This window comes from Rutilus rutilus (genome assembly GCF_951802725.1).
Source record: "Rutilus rutilus genome assembly, chromosome: 6".
NCBI classification, from domain to species: domain Eukaryota; kingdom Metazoa; phylum Chordata; class Actinopteri; order Cypriniformes; family Leuciscidae; genus Rutilus; species Rutilus rutilus.
Window position 1 is genome coordinate 46,266,256 of NC_140214.1, and position 17,669 is coordinate 46,283,924.

Genomic DNA, 17,669 nt, shown 5'->3' on the forward strand with positions numbered 1-17,669 from the left:
GGCTTCATTGTACAGGATCAGGATGCGCTGTGAGAGACGCGCGCGCGCTCTGTTTGATGTTACACTTGAAGTGTGCTGTCTCGCGCGTCGATATTCTCCTTAAAAATGCTCTACGAAGTCATCGTTTATGTGGTTTGGAGTGCAGTGGACTTATATATTTAAAATATGAACCTCGCTAACAGAAGGCTGCTTTCAGTTTCAAATGCTGATGCGCGCTTTGTTTGTGTTGACTGCTCGCGCATGCGGCTGTGCGACTCCGTGTAAGTGGTTTAATATACTTGTGCAAAATGAACGTAAACACAGCAAGTTAAGGGATTAAACGGTGAGGACAAACCACATTACTACTTGTATTTAAAAAGAGATCCGAGCGTGAATGCAGCTAAATAGATATCTAAGATATCTCAGTCTAATAAGATGTCAAAGTAAAAAACAAAAGTATGATGAAAATAAATCACTCACAGTTCTTGAATGGAAAATGTTCAGATAATCTTAAATACTGAAAGCACTCTTCTGTTTCTTTGTCCTTTGTTTCTATGTTTCTCTTTATTATTTGCTATTTATATGGTTTGAAGTTATATTAGTTTAAAATTCTTAAACTGTTTTAATGTTTTATTTATTTTATTTGTAATTATAAAAAAATAGACTACTTAATTACTTATGTAAACTAATGAATTAATGGGGGGGGGGGGGGGGGGGGGGGGGCTGGGGGGGTAGATAAAGAATCGTTCTGGAATCGGATCGTGACTCCCAGAATCGGAATCGGATCGGATCGTGAGATGACTGAAGATTCCCACCTCTAATTAATATGTATAGATTTCACACCTGAGAAAGACAAAGACCCTCCCATAATGCCCTATTAGGAGCTATCAGGCCCTATCATTCTGAGCAACCTTGCACAAAGAATGAGGAGATTTAAAAAAGAATGGCTTTTTGATTGTTTGGATTTATTTACAACACAACTTAATCCAAAGATACACAACAAATGACAAAAAAAGCACATTATTGAAATCAATGACCCAAAGACAGAGACCTTTGTGCCATTCCTAAAAAACATTGTAAATACCTTTCATTTCCAAGGTGGTTGATTTTCACTTTACCATGTTCATGTACAGAGACTCATGTGAATGTTGAAGTCAGCAGGACTCAGTTGCATCTGGTCCCTGTAAAAAAAAAAAAAAAAAAAAGCCTGTGAACATACTGATATCAAGAGAAACTAGAGGGCTGCACGATTTTGGGAATAGATTTTTGATTTTTCTGGTTAAAATTGCTTTTTAAAATTTACAGAATACACACACACACACACACGTTTCCAACAATGTATAATTAACACCAGGTTTGTTGTGCCTTGTAGGCATAGGCTATGCGCAGTGCTGCATAAAATAATAATAACAATAGCCTATAGCAGCATATAAATCTTCTAAAAGATTTCAGTAACAACTACACTAGAGAAAAATATATTGATTATCATATGTAACTTCAAATGTTTCCATACGTTATGATGATATGAAATGAGATTAGAGTAAAAACATGAAGCCTTTGTTTGGTGCGTTTTGCTTTTCAAACGCACAGCGTGCTCCAAAATATGATACATTCAAATGCAGAGCGCGCTACAAAATATGATACATTCAAACGCAGAGCGCGCTCCAAAATATGAAACATTCAAACGCAGAGCGCGCTCAAAAATATGATACATTCAATCGCAGAGCGCACTCCAAAATATGATATGAAACGCACACCGCGCTCCAAAATATGAAACATTATGGTTACCATATTATACATATCTACGTTTGAGCAGATATCCACAAACACAGTATAGTAAACATGGGTCTAAATATTATAATATTAACCATATATCTAGCAACAGTTCAAATGCAATGTGAAGTTTATGCAACAATAACAAACTAATAAGTAAGAATTTCTTACCTTACATCTTTCTTGTCTTCAAATCGCGTTCTTCTTCTTCTGAGGTAAATCCAATGTAAGCTCACGGCGTGTCTTCCAAACTCGACGAAAAGCAGAGACTTGTGAAGTTTTTTGGTGCTTTGTTTTTGAGGTAACGAGCGCGTTCGCGTTCCATGTGGAGATTTGCATGTGAATCTCTTTTGCGCGCGTGGGCATGGTCGAATTAAAAATAATGAGCAAGGGTTTGAGATACTGGACATCTTGTTGGTTTTATACAAATGACTTAAACAGAGAATATTTGTTTTCAGTTTGAATCCGATCATTTAAAAGTACACACTTAAATGTTTATAAAGATATATGGCTCATAAATGTGTGACAAGTATTCGCTGAGTTTTGTTTCAGTTTATAGACGTGCTCAAGAAAAAAAAGTTCACCGTGACGGAGAGGCAGAAAGCACACCCTGTTTATTTTCTTTATTTTACAAAAGCACAATGTTTTGATTTGATTGTAAGTGGACACATACAAAAGTAGAAATATCACAGATTCTTTTTTCATATTTCTTTTTTCTGTACGACCATAAATGATGGAGTAATTTAAGTTTATTGTGCTACAATGTGAAAAAAATCAAGTTAAACGCGTGTTTGTCGACCTCAGAGGGTTAAAACCCACAAAAAGTATTGCAAAGACAGCAAGCTGGGCAATAAACCGTGAATGGTTTGGCGATATAGGTATAGGTAGAAAAGACTTAAGACATTAAGCCCTCTCCCCCCCAAAGATGAGTAGAATATTTCGCTGAAGTCACTATGGAGAAATATACGATGGCTCATGTGGTGAATCTCTTGTGGAAGCTAAGAAAAAACGAAGGGGCTCCTGCGGGAAGCAGGGGTAGAAATCACTGATGCGGCAGTGAAAAGAATGGAGGTTATTGCGAGCGGAGTGAAAAATCATTGCTGCACCAGTTAGATATGTAATTTTTTTTTAAAGTTGGTGCGAAATTGCTGTTGCAGCAGCAAGGTAAATTTTTATTCTGAAAGCTGGCATGAGAGCTATGGCTGAAATCACTGCTGCGGCAGTGAGAAACAAAGTTTACTCTGAAAGCTGGCGTGAGGGCAGTTGCTGAAATCACTACTGTGGTAGTGAGAGAAAAGTACTCTGAAAGATGGGATGAGAGCTTTGTCTGAAATCACTGTTGCGGCAGTGATAAACGAAGTTTACTCTGAAAGCTGGTGTGAGAGCGGTGACCGAGCGGTAGCCTAATAAAACACAAATAGACCAAGTTCTATATTAAAACAACGCCAGAACACAAAGTAAAATGTAAAATTGTTTAATTTAAAAAATACATTTTCTAATCATAGGCGAAGGGTGAACCAACACCATGAGGATATGCGATTCCCCTTTTAAAACGTTTACCATTTACAGGATTTGGCATGGCAGAAAACTTGCAAAGAGCGCTGATTTTATAATAATTAAAAAGCGGTTATACAATTTCATTGCGATTACACAAAGTTCCATTATAATCAGTGAAGCTGATGCACAACGAATGTCTTACTGCTTATTATAACGAGAGGATTGCCAATATTCTTTTTTACGGAGAAAACTGATCCTAGACCAGCATTTATGGATGCTTAAAAAAATTCTCTCAATTGTGAGTTTATCTCACAATTCTGTTATACATGCATTTGCTACTGTATATCACACAACTCTGACTTTATTAGGGATGGGCATTTCAAGCAAAAATAATATTCGATGATCGCTTGGAATTATTTGATTATTACTCAAAAAACGCACCCCTGCCCCACATGCTCACTGGTAAAACGCGTTCGCTCAAATACCGCTCCGACATTAAATTTCTCTGTACTTTAATAGGCTATACGTGTTGTAGCCAGTAAAGGAAACGTAGGCTATCTAGTTGCAAATTTATGTTTAAATATATAATGTAATTTTTTTTATTTCATCTATGTTGATTATATGAAAAGTGAACAGTTGAGTAAGATAGGATCATAAGATGCGCAATAAATTGAGTGGGTCAGACATGATTTTGACCACTTCATTAAGTTTTGTTTTGTAGAAAACCTTTCTTTAGAGTAAATTTCATTTTGTATAAATTGTATCTTAATTTGAATCAGTGTTTCATCAACAAATTGCCTGGATTCAAAAAATAAGAAGCAAATATAGCCGACATCAGGACATGGAGGTGCCAGAGCGATCACTAGTGTTGACCGTGAACTGGAGCTCGCCTTATAAATTAATCGAAACTCAGCGTAGTATAGGCTACATGCCTCACAGACATGATGAGAAATATATATATAGAAAGCTTGAAATGTCTATATCAAACAAAACAATTCAAAATGAAAAGAAACAGTTGGCTATACTCTCTGCTTATGTAATCCGTATCGTATGAAATGTTCATTTCTCTCTATAGGCGCGTTCACTACTGCGAACATGGCAAGTCAGCATCGTCAACTGACACGGACACAGAAAACACTAGTTTATCCTGTGAGCTAAATAGCCTACTGCTATACAGCGTACAGCGTACAGTTGTTGTTGGTATAACACTGTCCACACATAAGTTTATATATCCAGTGACACTCATGTGTAAGTGAGCTCATTAAAGGGATAGTTCACCCAAAAATGAAAATTCTGTCATTGTTTACTCACCCTCAAGTTGTTCCAAACCTGTATGAGTTTCTTTGTTCTGCTGAACACAAAGGAAGATATTTGGAAGAATGTTTGTAACCAAACAGATCTCGGTCCCCATTGACTACCATAGTATTTTTTTTTTCTACTATGGAAGTCAATGGGGACTGAGATCTGTTGATTACAAACATTCTTCCAAATATCTTCCTTTGTGTTCAGCAGAACAAAGAAACTCATACAGGTTTGGAACAACTTGAGGGTGAGTAAATGACGACAGAATTTTCATTTTTGGGTGAACTATCCCTTTAATATCATGACCGTTCATATCAAATAGAACATTCCAGTCTGTAGTTTCAAAACAGTCTCTTAAAATTTCACTCCTCTCTATCATCCATTTCCTTATTGTTCTCGTCACAACTGCCTGTTGCTGGACAAGTGGTTTATACCTACATGACAAATGCACCAAGTTGTGATCAGATTTACCCAATGGAGGAAGAGGGGTGGCGCTATAAGCTTCACTTTGATTTGCATAAAGTATATCCAAGGTTTTATTGTCTCTGGTCGGGCAAGTCACAAACTGGCTAAAAGTTGGTAAAACAGTCCCAAGAGAAACATGGTTAAAATCTCCAGTTATTAAAATAAATGCCTGTGGATGCAGAGTCTGTAAGTCAGCAACGTGGTTGTGAATAACTCCATACACTACAGCTGTGTTGGCTGAAGGCAGGACATATACAGTAGACGCAATTACATGTGAAAATAAATTCCCTGGCTATATAGCATGGTCGCAGGCTTATCGTTAGCAGTTCAATGTCCATTGTGCAAAGCTGTTTTTTAACAGTGATATGTCCTGGATTGCACCATTTGTTATTCACATACACTGCCAACCCCCCTCCTCTCCTCTTACCGCTTTCTTTAGGTTTCCGATCTGCATGCACCATCTGAAAGCCCTCGATATCCACATTAGGGTTCGGGATATGATTATGAAGCCAAGTCTCATTCCCGCTGACTCTTCATCAGCATCGTCAGCTCCTCCATTTTGTTCGTGATAGATCTTACATTGCCGGTGATAACTGAAGGCAAGATGGGTTTAAACTTTTTCCGCTGCTTCCGCCTCTTCTTTCCCACTTTGCAGCCTCTTACACGTTTCTTTAGCTCACCAGGAATTTCCACTCTTCGTCCAAACGCCGCAGAATATTTCCGCAATGCAAGCAACTGATCTCTAGTATAAAGTTGGCGGATCCAAGGCGATTGACTCAATCCGCATGATATTCCGTATAATATTCACTTTCCTTCTCTCAAAACATATATAACACATAAAACAAAACAAACAAATATAAAAACTAGGCATGGAATTATATTAGGATATTATGATAATCAAGAAAAATGAAAAATGAAAAATGAACATTTTACTTGAAAATGTGATCTGTGAAAGCATTATACTCAACAGATAATTTTGTGTTATTTATATAGTTGGGAAGATCTTAACTAGCTGAATAGAACAAGCATATTTGTTTGAATTAGAGATCAAACTATACTGAGTTTTTTGTAAGAAGAATTTTTTTTTACATAGGCAAATGTAAACAGTATTAAACTTTGAGCGTGCAAAATTTCTTATGACGCCACTTTCAATTCAAAATATAACGAACAGTAATACACTCAAAATGCAGAAAATATACAATCTACTCGACTTTACTGCAAACCTAGAGGTCACACCATGACGTATTGATCTTCTACTTGTTAAACTTCACGTGATGCGAATTCGCTGTTCAAATGTGAAACTTTTCGCATGAGCTTGTGTGCATTTGAATGGAATTCCATATAACAAAAAGTGCAGTTTGACTGCCCATAACAAATACCAGTTGACCAGGAGATTTAAAAACGAAAAGTTAATTCATGAAAAGTAGATCTTTTATGAATTAAAAGATCTAATTAACCCCCTGGGGTCCACCCACGGAGAGCGCGCACTATTCAAACGCAAATGATCTGAGGCATCCATTCAAACATGTCGACGCCCAGGCGCGCTGGAAGCTGTTTCATGGAGGGGGGGCTGGGGGCTGGGTTGGAAAATATGTGACGTCATTATGTTGTGGCCAATGACAAGACATGAAATTTCTCTGTACTGTATGTGTTGTAGCCATTAAAGAAAACATTTAGTTTCATATTTATGTTTAAATATTATAGGCTAATGTTATTTTTTTATTTAATCGATGTTGATTATGAAAGTGAGCATATGCAGCATGAGAAAGATAAAGATACATCATGAGATGCAATATGACTGGAGACATGGAGTGGGTAAGACATGATTTTTACCACTTCATTGAGTTTTGTTTTGTAGAAAGACAATTTTTAGAAGATTTTCGTTTTGTATAAATTGTATCTTAATTTTGATCAATGTTTTATTAACCAATTGCCTGTAGCCTATTTAATAAATAAGACGCAAATATATAGCAGACAATGTATTAAGGCACCGGCATGATCACTTGCATTGCACGTGAACTGGAGGGTGCCGAAACTCAGCTTGTGCATCACAGATTTGAGAAATATGCTATAGGCTATCTATTATAGAAAGCTTGAAAAGTCTACTTTTAAACGAAACTATTCAAAACGAAAAGAAATGGGCTACTCTCTGATTATATCATATGAAATGTGTATTTCACATGCATTTCTCTCTGGCGTTCATGGCGAGTCCACATCGCCAACTCCATCTTTGCAGCGACACAGAAAACACCAGTTTATTAATAAACAATTAAATGTCTCCTTGCTATTTTGGACACATTCATACTTTTGCTGGTTCTTTGTGGCAAGCTTAATGCGTGCGGCCGTGCGCCTGAGTGCCGCTATAATATGTACACGCTCATTATCCTGTATATAGCCTATTTAAGTAATAAAATTAATATAAAGGGGCGATTTGTCCACTGATGGCTTAAATGAACAACTACTAAAAAAACTTTAGTCAGAGGCAGCCCTTATTCCACATATTTTGGTACAGGCTATTCTGGGTTGAGCGAGCGACCCTGAGCGGAATGAGCGAGCGGAGCGGAATATTCAGAAATGCGCTCTCCACTCACGTGCTCTGATCGGAACAAAGCATGACAAATTCGAACTTTATTTCATTTTCTCCGTAGCTTGAACACTCACTTAATTAGGCATAAGAGAGTTAGTTAACGCTGTCCATTTATTTATTTTTATTTCACGTTTTTAAAGTACAATATTATATTAGTCCACTGTCCACAGCCCCCCACTTGGGGGTGCTGATGCTATGACGAGGGGGCTGCAGCCCCCGCAGCACCCCCCTTCCCGCGCTACTGTCGACGCCCACACATCAGCTGGATAAAACACGCCGAGTTAAGTACATTAGTCAGACAGACTCATATACTTTACGACGCTGTGAGGAATAATTCTATCTTAATAATAATCCTGGAAAATTTACCTCAGAAGTGCTGGAAGTTTCATTTTGAGGAGCAACGGATCCAGCTGAGGAACAGTTCTAGATTTGCTTTGTTCTAATCGCAATAGTGTCTGTACGCAATAAGACTGTTTAAATATGAATCGCGTTTCTGTGTTTGAATGAATGAACGCACAGATGTGCGCTGTTGTGTAGCTACTACAGCTGGCACAAATACTGTTTAAATATGAATCGCATTTTTGTGTGTGAATGAATGAACAGCTTTTACCAAACTCTACTGCTATACTGAGATGAGTTAAGGCCATTGCACACTGAGTCCGAAATTTTCGTATGCGTTTTTTCGTGTTCGTCAGCAGTAAAATTCGTCACGCACAGAAACCTTGCACACTGAGTCCGATGCGTATTTATTAAACCTTTGCGGAAAAAACGCAAAAAATACTAAATGGATTCGTCAAGCAGTGAGGATGAATTTGTTGCCTTCTTTCTTCTTAAAAAGAGAAAAAGAAAGAGGAAATATTGGGTCCATCCAATCCTGAGATTGCGCCGAGAGGAAGGAGAGTTTCACCTCCTTATCAAGGAGTTGAGAATTATCCCAAACGATTCTAAATTTACCTCAGAATGTCAGTGGAACAGTTTGATGCTTTGCTAGCGATACTGGAGCCACATATTAAAAAGAAGACCACCAATTTCCGTGAACCAATCGATCCTGAACTGAAACTGGCAGTATGTCTATGGACGGACACACACACAAACACACACACACACACGAGGCCGGCAGAAGCGCTGGGCAGACAGAACAGCTGTATACAGGTTATATTTTATTCAGTGTCTTTGTAATCTGCATTTTGTTTTTCATACAGTACTTGTGCTGCGAGACGAAGTGTAGCCTATCAACTTGTCAGACGTCATTCTGGATTTTGTCGTTCGCTTGTACGGTGGCTCTGAATTTTCAAAAAACCTCACAAAACACTGGTTGTGGATGAGAAAAACGCAGAAAATCGAACCCAATCCGAATTTTTTTTTTACGGACGAAAGTTTCGTAGACAGTGTGCAAGCATGATTGACATAACGTGAGGTCGATTTTTTTTTTTTTTACGTGCGGAAATTTCGGATGCGAATTTCGGACTCAGTGTGCAATGGCCTTAAATATCGACTAGAAAAATCGGATAGATTAGGCTATAAAGTTTTTACTGTAAAATACTGCCACATCAAATAAGCTTATAATGTTGCCAATTTCTGCTCATATGGTAAATATATATATATATATATATATATATATATATACACACTCACCTAAAGGATTATTAGGAACACCATACTAATACTGTGTTTGACCCCCTTTCGCCTTCAGAACTGCCTTAATTCTACGTGGCATTGATTCAACAAGGTGCTGAAAGCATTCTTTAGAAATGTTGGCCCATATTGATAGGATAGCATCTTGCAGTTGATGGAGATTTGTGGGATGCACATCCAGGGCATGAAGCTCCCGTTCCACCACATCCCAATGATGCTCTATTGGGTTGAGATCTGGTGACTGTGGGGGCCATTTTAGTACAGTGAACTCATTGTCATGTTCAAGAAACCAATTTGAAATGATTCGAGCTTTGTGACATGGTGCATTATCCTGCTGGAAGTAGCCATCAGAGGATGGGTACATGGTGGTCATAAAGGGATGGACATGGTCAGAAACAATGCTCAGGTAGGCCGTGGCATTTAACCCTCTGGGGACCAAGCTGTTTTTGGGGTCCTTGAGATGTTCTGACATGCTCTGACATTTGTGCTTTTTTCAGTTATTTATAAACATGTTAATGGCAAAGGTGTAAATTCACTCTATATAGCACAAACAGGGCTACCATAATATGCGAGCAACGTGTATGTAGATGTTTGTATTTTTAAACATATTTAATTATGTTTATGCGTGGTTATTGGAAAAAATTTAAATGAAAGTTGCTGAATTAAGACCACAAAACACATATTAAATATGTGTCCACAAGACTTTTGACTAATGGATGTTGTCTCTTTGATTTCTAGCTTCAAAATTATGTGAAAATAGTCTTGCTTTATCGTTCACAAAAAAAATACATTGATTTAAATGGTGTAAAACAGGTTTTGCTTGGAAAGCCAATATGCGAGGGGGAGGAGTAGTTTACACCTTAGATTACAATGTCCCACCCACTCTGCATAATGACTCTGCATAATTAGCCATTCATTCAGGTGTGACACTGACTGAGCCACAATGCAAGGACAAAAAATGTATTTAGAAGAAGACTTATATTGACCATTTAAGATTTCGCTTACATCTATCTTGTAAATATGTTTTGCTATTTTATTAAAAAAATTACAATTACAACAATAATTACAATTTCAACAATATTTCAAGTGTACTCTTTCTTTGTAAAAAAGAAAAAGAAAAAAGATTATAGGCCTACATTTTATCATATGTATTCATTAGTTTGAATATAGCAAATATATATATATAATATATATAAATAATATAGTTATATATATATATAGTTATATATATATATATATATATATATATATATATATATATATATATATAATGTTAGATATGAGCAGAAATTGCTAAACAAAAGCTTATTTGATGTGGCAGTATATTCTACAGTAGCCTAAAAACTGTACCCAAATCTAGTCAACAAGTGACTGACTGTAACGTTGTTTTTATGAAATATTAGGGCATATAAATGCTAATTTGCAGTTTAATACGTTGCTTATACAAATACATTTTATTTCAACATATTCCAGTCGATTTTTACTCATCTCAGTAGGCTATAGCAAAGCAGTTTATTCTTTCACACAGACGCGCGATTCATATTTAGGCTAAACAGTCTTTACAAATATGTACCCTTCATTCATCTCACAGAAAGGCGAGTCATATTATAGAAATGTGATTCATCTTTTTGCGGTTTGCATAGGCCTACACTAACGTTATTCCATAACGTTATTCCACATCAACACTTGAGAAAAGAAAACAGCCTACCTCACTCCTCAGCGGGATCTGCTCCTCATATCAGGAGATATTGCTCCTCATATCAGCACTGTTCTGAGGAATCTTTTCTCCATAAGGTAGGCTATATTATGCCTCACTCACGGCGCTTTGTTTACAGCTGATGTGGGGGCGTTTCACAGACTGAAATGGTTCTCAGAATTTGCATTTGAATAGCACGCGCTCTCCGGGGAGTGGTCAAATTACTTTTGAATGGCTCGTAATGAGCTCGACTGGAGTCGCTCTCTTTTTATACAGATTACAGAAGCTGAGAATATTTGTTTTTTATATAAATTACTTCATTTAAAAGATCCGATCTCAAGCTTTATGCCCGTGGGTCTGTTTGCCTGTTTGACTGAATTTTCGCGGAGTTATAGATCATTTTCGAACGCGTTTCAAATGGGAGTTTACTGACAGAGAGAAGGCAGAAATCGCATCATGTTCATTTTTCTTTATTTGTCAAAAAGCAAAACACTTTATTTTTATTGTGAGTATACAGAAAAAAAAAAGAAACTGAACAGGATCGATTGATGTATTACACGAAAATGAAAGATCAAAATTAACAGAGCATTTAGTGTTTATTTTCATTGCTAAAAAAAAAAAAAACGAGCAAAACGCGCGGGCGCGTTTTTGGTCCCCAGAGGGTTAAACGATGCCCAATTGGCACTAAGGGGCCTAAAGTGTGCCAAGAAAACATCCCCCACACCATTACACCACCACCACCAGCCTGCACAGTGGTAACAAGGCATGATGGATCCATGTTCTCATTCTGTTTACGCCAAATTCTGACTCTACCATCTGAATGTCTCAACAGAAATCGAGACTCATCAGACCAGGCAACATTTTTCCAGTCTTCAACTGTCCAATTTTGGTGAGCTCGTGCAAATTGTAGCCTCTTTTTCCTATTTGTAGTGGAGATGAGTGGTACCTGGTGGGGTCTTCTGCTGTTGTAGCCCATCCGCCTCAAGGTTGTGCGTGTTGTGGCTTCACAAATGCTTTGCTGCATACCTCGGTTGTAAAGAGTGGTTATTTCAGTCAAAGTTGCTCTTCTATCAGCTTGAATCAGTCTGCCCATTCTCCTCTGACCTCTAGCATCAACAAGGCATTTTCGCCCACAGGACTGCCGCATACTGGATGTTTTTCCCTTTTCACACCATTCTTTGTAAACCCTAGAAACGGTTGTGCGTGAAAATCCCAGTAACTGAGCAGATTGTGAAATACTCAGACCAGCCCGTCTGGCACCAACAACCATGCCACGCTCAAAATTGCTTAAATCACCTTTCTTTCCCATTCTGACAATCAGTTTGGAGTTCAGGAGATTGTCTTGACCAGGACCACACCCCTAAATGCATTGAAGCAACTGCCATGTGATTGGTTGATTAGATAATTGCATTAATGAGAAATTGAACAGGTGTTCCTAATAATCCTTTAGGTGAGTGTATATATATAATATATTTTTAGGCCTATTTATTATGTCAAAAATAAAGTCATCAACTAAAATATTATTATAGTGTTTGTTCCAATGTAGGCTATATTCAAACTAATGAATCCTTAACTTTGAAATACGTATGATAAAATGTATACTTTAGTTTTTACAAAGAAAGATTACACTGGAAATATTAGTAACATTTTAATTGTTGTAATTGTAACCTTTTTAATAAAATAGCAAAAATATATATATACAAGGATAGATGTAAACAAAATCTTAATAATAATAATAATAATAATAATACATTTTATTTGTTTGGCACCTTTCTGGACACTCAAGGTCGCCTTACAAGAAGATACATTAGAACGAAGAGGGCGGGACAATGAGATGGAGAGAGGAGGAGGAGCAGAGAGAGCGGGCTGGTGTGGCAATATGAATGAGGTCAGTCAGGTATGAAGGGGCGAGGTTATGGATGGCTTTGAAAGTGAGGAGCAGGATTTTGTAGTGGATACGGTGTGAGATGGGGAGCCAGTGGAGCTGTTGGAGGACTGGGGTGATGTGCTTTATGGAGGGTGTGTGAGTGATGATGCGTGCGGCAGAATTCTGAACAAGTTGGAGTTTATGGAGGGAGACCAAACAGAAGAGAGTTACAGTAATCGATTTGGGAAGTGACGAGGTTATGGACAAGAACGGCAGTGGAGAAAGGAGTGAGAGCAGGGCGAAGACGGTGGATGTTTCTGAGGTAGAAGTAGGCTGAGCGAGTGATGTTATTGATGTGTGCAGTGAAGCTGAGGGTGCTTTCTAGGATGACACCCAGACTCTTTACCTGAGGGGAGGGGGAAATGGAGGAGCCGTCAATGAAAATTGAGAAATTGTTTATTTTACTTAACCCTTTATAGGGCACTCATTGAAATATTTGGAAATTCTAATTTTTCACCTCAGAAACCTAATGAGGGCTGTTAAAGGACATTTAAACAAAAAAAAATGTTCTCAATTTTTTTCCTCTTTGCATTGCAAATCAAGGTCAATGAAGTTACCATATATGAGCACTTGCCTGTCTAGGGTAAAATAAATTACAGAGAGTGAATTAAAAAAATATATGACACAAACACACACAAACTGCAAGGAACATTTATTTATTATAGGCACAAACTGCAAGGAACATTTATTTAGAGACATCTCTGTCTTTAGGTACTGATACGGGCATCTTGTGGAGGGTGCTCCGGGAGTATGGGGTCCGGGGCCCTTTCCTAAGGGCTATCCGGTCCCTGTAGGAGCAGGAGCTTGGTTCGCATTGCCGGCAGTAAGTCAGACTTGTTCCCAGTGCATGTTGGACTCCAACAGGGCTGCCCTTTGTCGCCGGTTCTGTTAATAATTTTTATGGACAGAATTTCTAGGCGCAGCCAGGGGCCGGAGGGTTTCAGGTTTGGGGACCATACAATTTCATCTCTGCTCTTTGCGGATGATGTTGTCGTGCTGGCCTCATCAGGTTTTTCGCCCGATCGGAACCAAACCAGTGCAGAAATGTTCTCTAGAGTCTGAATATCAATAATTATCGAAAAAAAGTTGAAATTTTGATTCACGGACGATAAGGGACGCCAAAACGTACGTTGTGGGAGGGGCCTATTTTACTAAAACGGCTATAACTCCAGAAGTAAATGAGGTATCTTCACCAAACTTGGTACACATGTGTAATAGGTCAATCTGAGGTCACAATAAAAAATCCGCGGCGATTGGACACATGGTGGCGCTATAACATGAAAAAAACATAAAACAGGCTATAACCACCTGACCGTTAGTCCGATTGACTTGAAAATTGGTATGCAGTGTCTTGGTCCAAGGTGCCATGTATGTCTATGAGGACATTGGAGTATCTCAAAAAACATGGCCGCCATCGGCCAATGAAGTTTGAGCACCTATTAGACAAGGTTAACGGAGGCCGATCGGAACGAAACTCGATGGGCATGTTCGACTCATGGCCCTAGAGGTCTGTAAGAATTTTGAAAGAAATCTGCCACTAGTTGGCGCTAACAAGTTTTTTTCAGGCCAGGACCTTCAGCATGCACTGGGATGGTTTGAAGCCGAGTGTGAAGCGGCTGGGATGAGAATCAGCACCTCCAAATCCGAGGCCATGGTCCTCAGTCGGAAAAGGGTGGCTTGCTCACTTCAGGTTGGTGGAGAGCTCCTGCCTCAAGTGGAGGAATTCAAGTATCTTGGGGTCTTGTTCACGAGTGAGGGAAGGCCTGAACGGGAGATTGAAGACGGATTGGTGCAGCTTCTGCAGTAATGCAGTTTATGTACCGGTCTGTCGTGGTGAAGAAGGAGCTGCCAAGCGAAGCTCTCGATTTTCCGGTCGATTTTCCGTTCCTACTCTCACCTATGGTCATGAGCTTATATTTGCTCATAATTGCGTTTTATCACAAACCAATATTCAGTAATTAAAATCAATTCACACAGTACTAGGCCTCACACGAACAATAAGCACCCGTGTATGCCATTTAACTATAATTAAAAAAAAAACATACATTCATAGGGCATATGTCTAAAAATGGACACTTCCACCACCATTTTATGCAAAAAAAAGTGCATGTAATATTTCTGAAATGTATACATATAAGCCACGTGAATGGCAGGTTACCGATACAGGACTCAGACATTGTAATATAACTTAGTTGTTTGTCAGGACTCGGGTCTCTCTCTCCTGCAATGTTTTTGTTTTCCTTTTTCACGTGATCGCACTGAGCAATAGCGCTTAAAGCTTAAAATGAGTGATTAAAGGTGAAGTATGTGGTTTCTGCTACTACACTAGTGGCACCCAGTGGAATTACACAAATAAAGCAACATTGCAAACCCTTTAGCCTGGTTAACAGATCCCCCTTAAGCCTCAACCATGTTGGTGGCTCGGGACTCGGCTGCCTGACTGTTTAAAAGTTGATTTTCAATAAATGCATTGTTGATTTGAATTCTTCTCTTCTGGGTCCTCTCTGTTGCAGAACCTGGCAGTGCTTATACTGGAAACCACCTTGCCATACACAAGTGCTAAAAAATTAATTATAAATAAAATGCATCAAGATATAAATTATTAAATTAGTTGTAAATTAAATATCTTTAAATACTAATACAAAAAGAAAAAAATATTACATTGACTTGGGTATATAGGCCTATTATTTGTTCTAACGTTCATGCAAAAACTGTCATTCTGACTGTCTGACGACCTGAGCACAACAGAGATATTATAGTTTGGATTATTTTTTATAATATCCCATGAGTGCTAATAAATGCAATTTCCACAATTTCTGAAGTGCTTCTTTTATAAAGAACAGCACTTTCTCACATAACGCAGTGAAGCAGCCCCTGCACGAGAGAATAACTGATTCTCGAGCCGTCGATATCAGCAGATTCAGCAGCATCGCCACGGACAGCACCGGGTAACGTTGCACGTAAGAAGGTATATCTTAAGCTACTTCCTAAGGTATGGTTCGGGGAACACGCCTAGAAATGGTACACCTTTAGTTAAGTTATAACTTCAGAGTCTTCGTTGCGCTAAGAGACAACGTTATATGGAAACCCAGCCCAGGTCTATGAGTCTCCAGATGTTCACAAACATGCAGTTTCACAAGCCAGTTTGCTCTGTGCTGACGTTTCTCACTCCTCCTGCTTTAAAGCCAGAAAGATCTTATTTTCACACTCTGTATTCATACTGAAAATCATGATCTAGTGAACTTTTGCCCTTCTGCTCTGTGAGACGTTTCTGTTCTTATGAGTTTGCTTTAGGACTGAGTGTTGCTCTAGTTTCTTTTAAATATATATGTATTTGTGTATTTAAATGTTCAAAGAAAAGTGTTACGTCTAGATAACTAACTAGAGCTTGTCTTTAGAACAATAATGTTTTTTAAAGGTTTTTTTTTTATCATATCAATTTTTGCAATGCAAAAGACATTTATTTGAGAACTGAATTGCCTCTTCTGCAGGTTTTTGAGTCCTGCTGCAGAGGAAGCCTGTCAGTATGTGAATAGAGTTGTGGGTAAAAACCCGTTACTCCAGAGAGAGCTGAATCTGAGTGGACATAAACTAGGAGACACTCGAGTGAAACAGATCGCTGCTCTACTGCAGGATAAACACTGTCAACTCAACACACTGACGTGAGTATTGCTCATTTATAATGTTGTAATGTTAGCTAATGTTAATATTTCCAGACAGACAGTTTGATCATGGGTCAATAATTATTTCAGTTACTGTACAGGCAGAACAATGTTTTTTTTTCTGACATCAGAATCAGAACTGTTCATAACTGCTTTCAATTGATTCTTTGTATTTCACAAATGTCTAACTTTGGTGCAGCATATACTGTAACTTGTAAAAATTGAACAAGTGCATTTTAAAAATCTGTGATCAGTATCTGCCTGTAATAAGATCCACTGAAGGTAAGTTGACTGAACGCTAGTGATGGGCACTTTCGAAACACACTTTATGAAGCTATGAAACCTTGATTTCAGTAAACGAGGCTATGTTACTGTCATAACTGTTTCCAAACATTTGGAAATGTCAATGGTTCACCACTGGGGGGCGATGATCTCTGTGAATCCATGAATCATGCAGATTCACTGAGATTGAACAAGAGTCTGTGGGTTTTACCTGATCTCTGATCAGTTTTATACATTTGTAGACTTTTAATTAGATATTAGTATAATTAAAAGGAATAATAGTAGTTAATAGTCTCTTATTGGCCTGTTTAGCTGAGCCATCCATAAAATACACTGACACTGCCTCACGGTGCAGCACTAAAGCAGATGAACTACCTTTTACAAAACTTGTTTGATTGTCTTCTGCTTAAGGAAATACTTTTATTCCTTAATCTGATCATGTTAGTTTATACAATTATTCTTTCTTCATGTTAGTTCACAGGGGATTTACTAATGTTAACAGACAACTTTTGTATTTAAAAATGTATTAGTAAATGTTTAAACTTGAGGTTATTAAATGCTGTAAAGTATTGTCCATCATTGGTTCATGTTAACTAATGTAGTTAATGTTAAGAAATGATACCTTACTGTAAAGTTTTAGCAAGTAGACAATGTGTCTGAAAACAACCGACATAAAAACATTTGACCCAGTGAGCAAACCAAGGGTAACATTGACATGAAAGAACCTTAAAGATTAAATGAAATGAATGTGTATACTAAAATAAATTGATCAAAGTTTTCAATCATTTTATTGTTACAATGTTGGTAGTATATTTAAATGAACAATGTGTAGTCTTTCTCCATGTTACCTTTACCTTGATATCC

At 38.0% G+C, this 17,669-nt stretch overlaps 1 protein-coding gene across 1 annotated transcript in view; it reads left to right on the forward strand.

Moving 5' to 3' along the window:
* Positions 1-17,669, forward strand: part of LOC311292523 (NACHT, LRR and PYD domains-containing protein 12-like) — a 37,339-nt gene that overhangs the window by 7,967 nt on the left and 11,703 nt on the right. Inside the window, exon 10 of the mRNA XM_084412235.1 lies at positions 16,353-16,523. Coding sequence (XP_084268361.1) covers positions 16,353-16,523 — 171 coding nt within the window. The remainder of the gene's footprint in view (positions 1-16,352; positions 16,524-17,669) is intronic.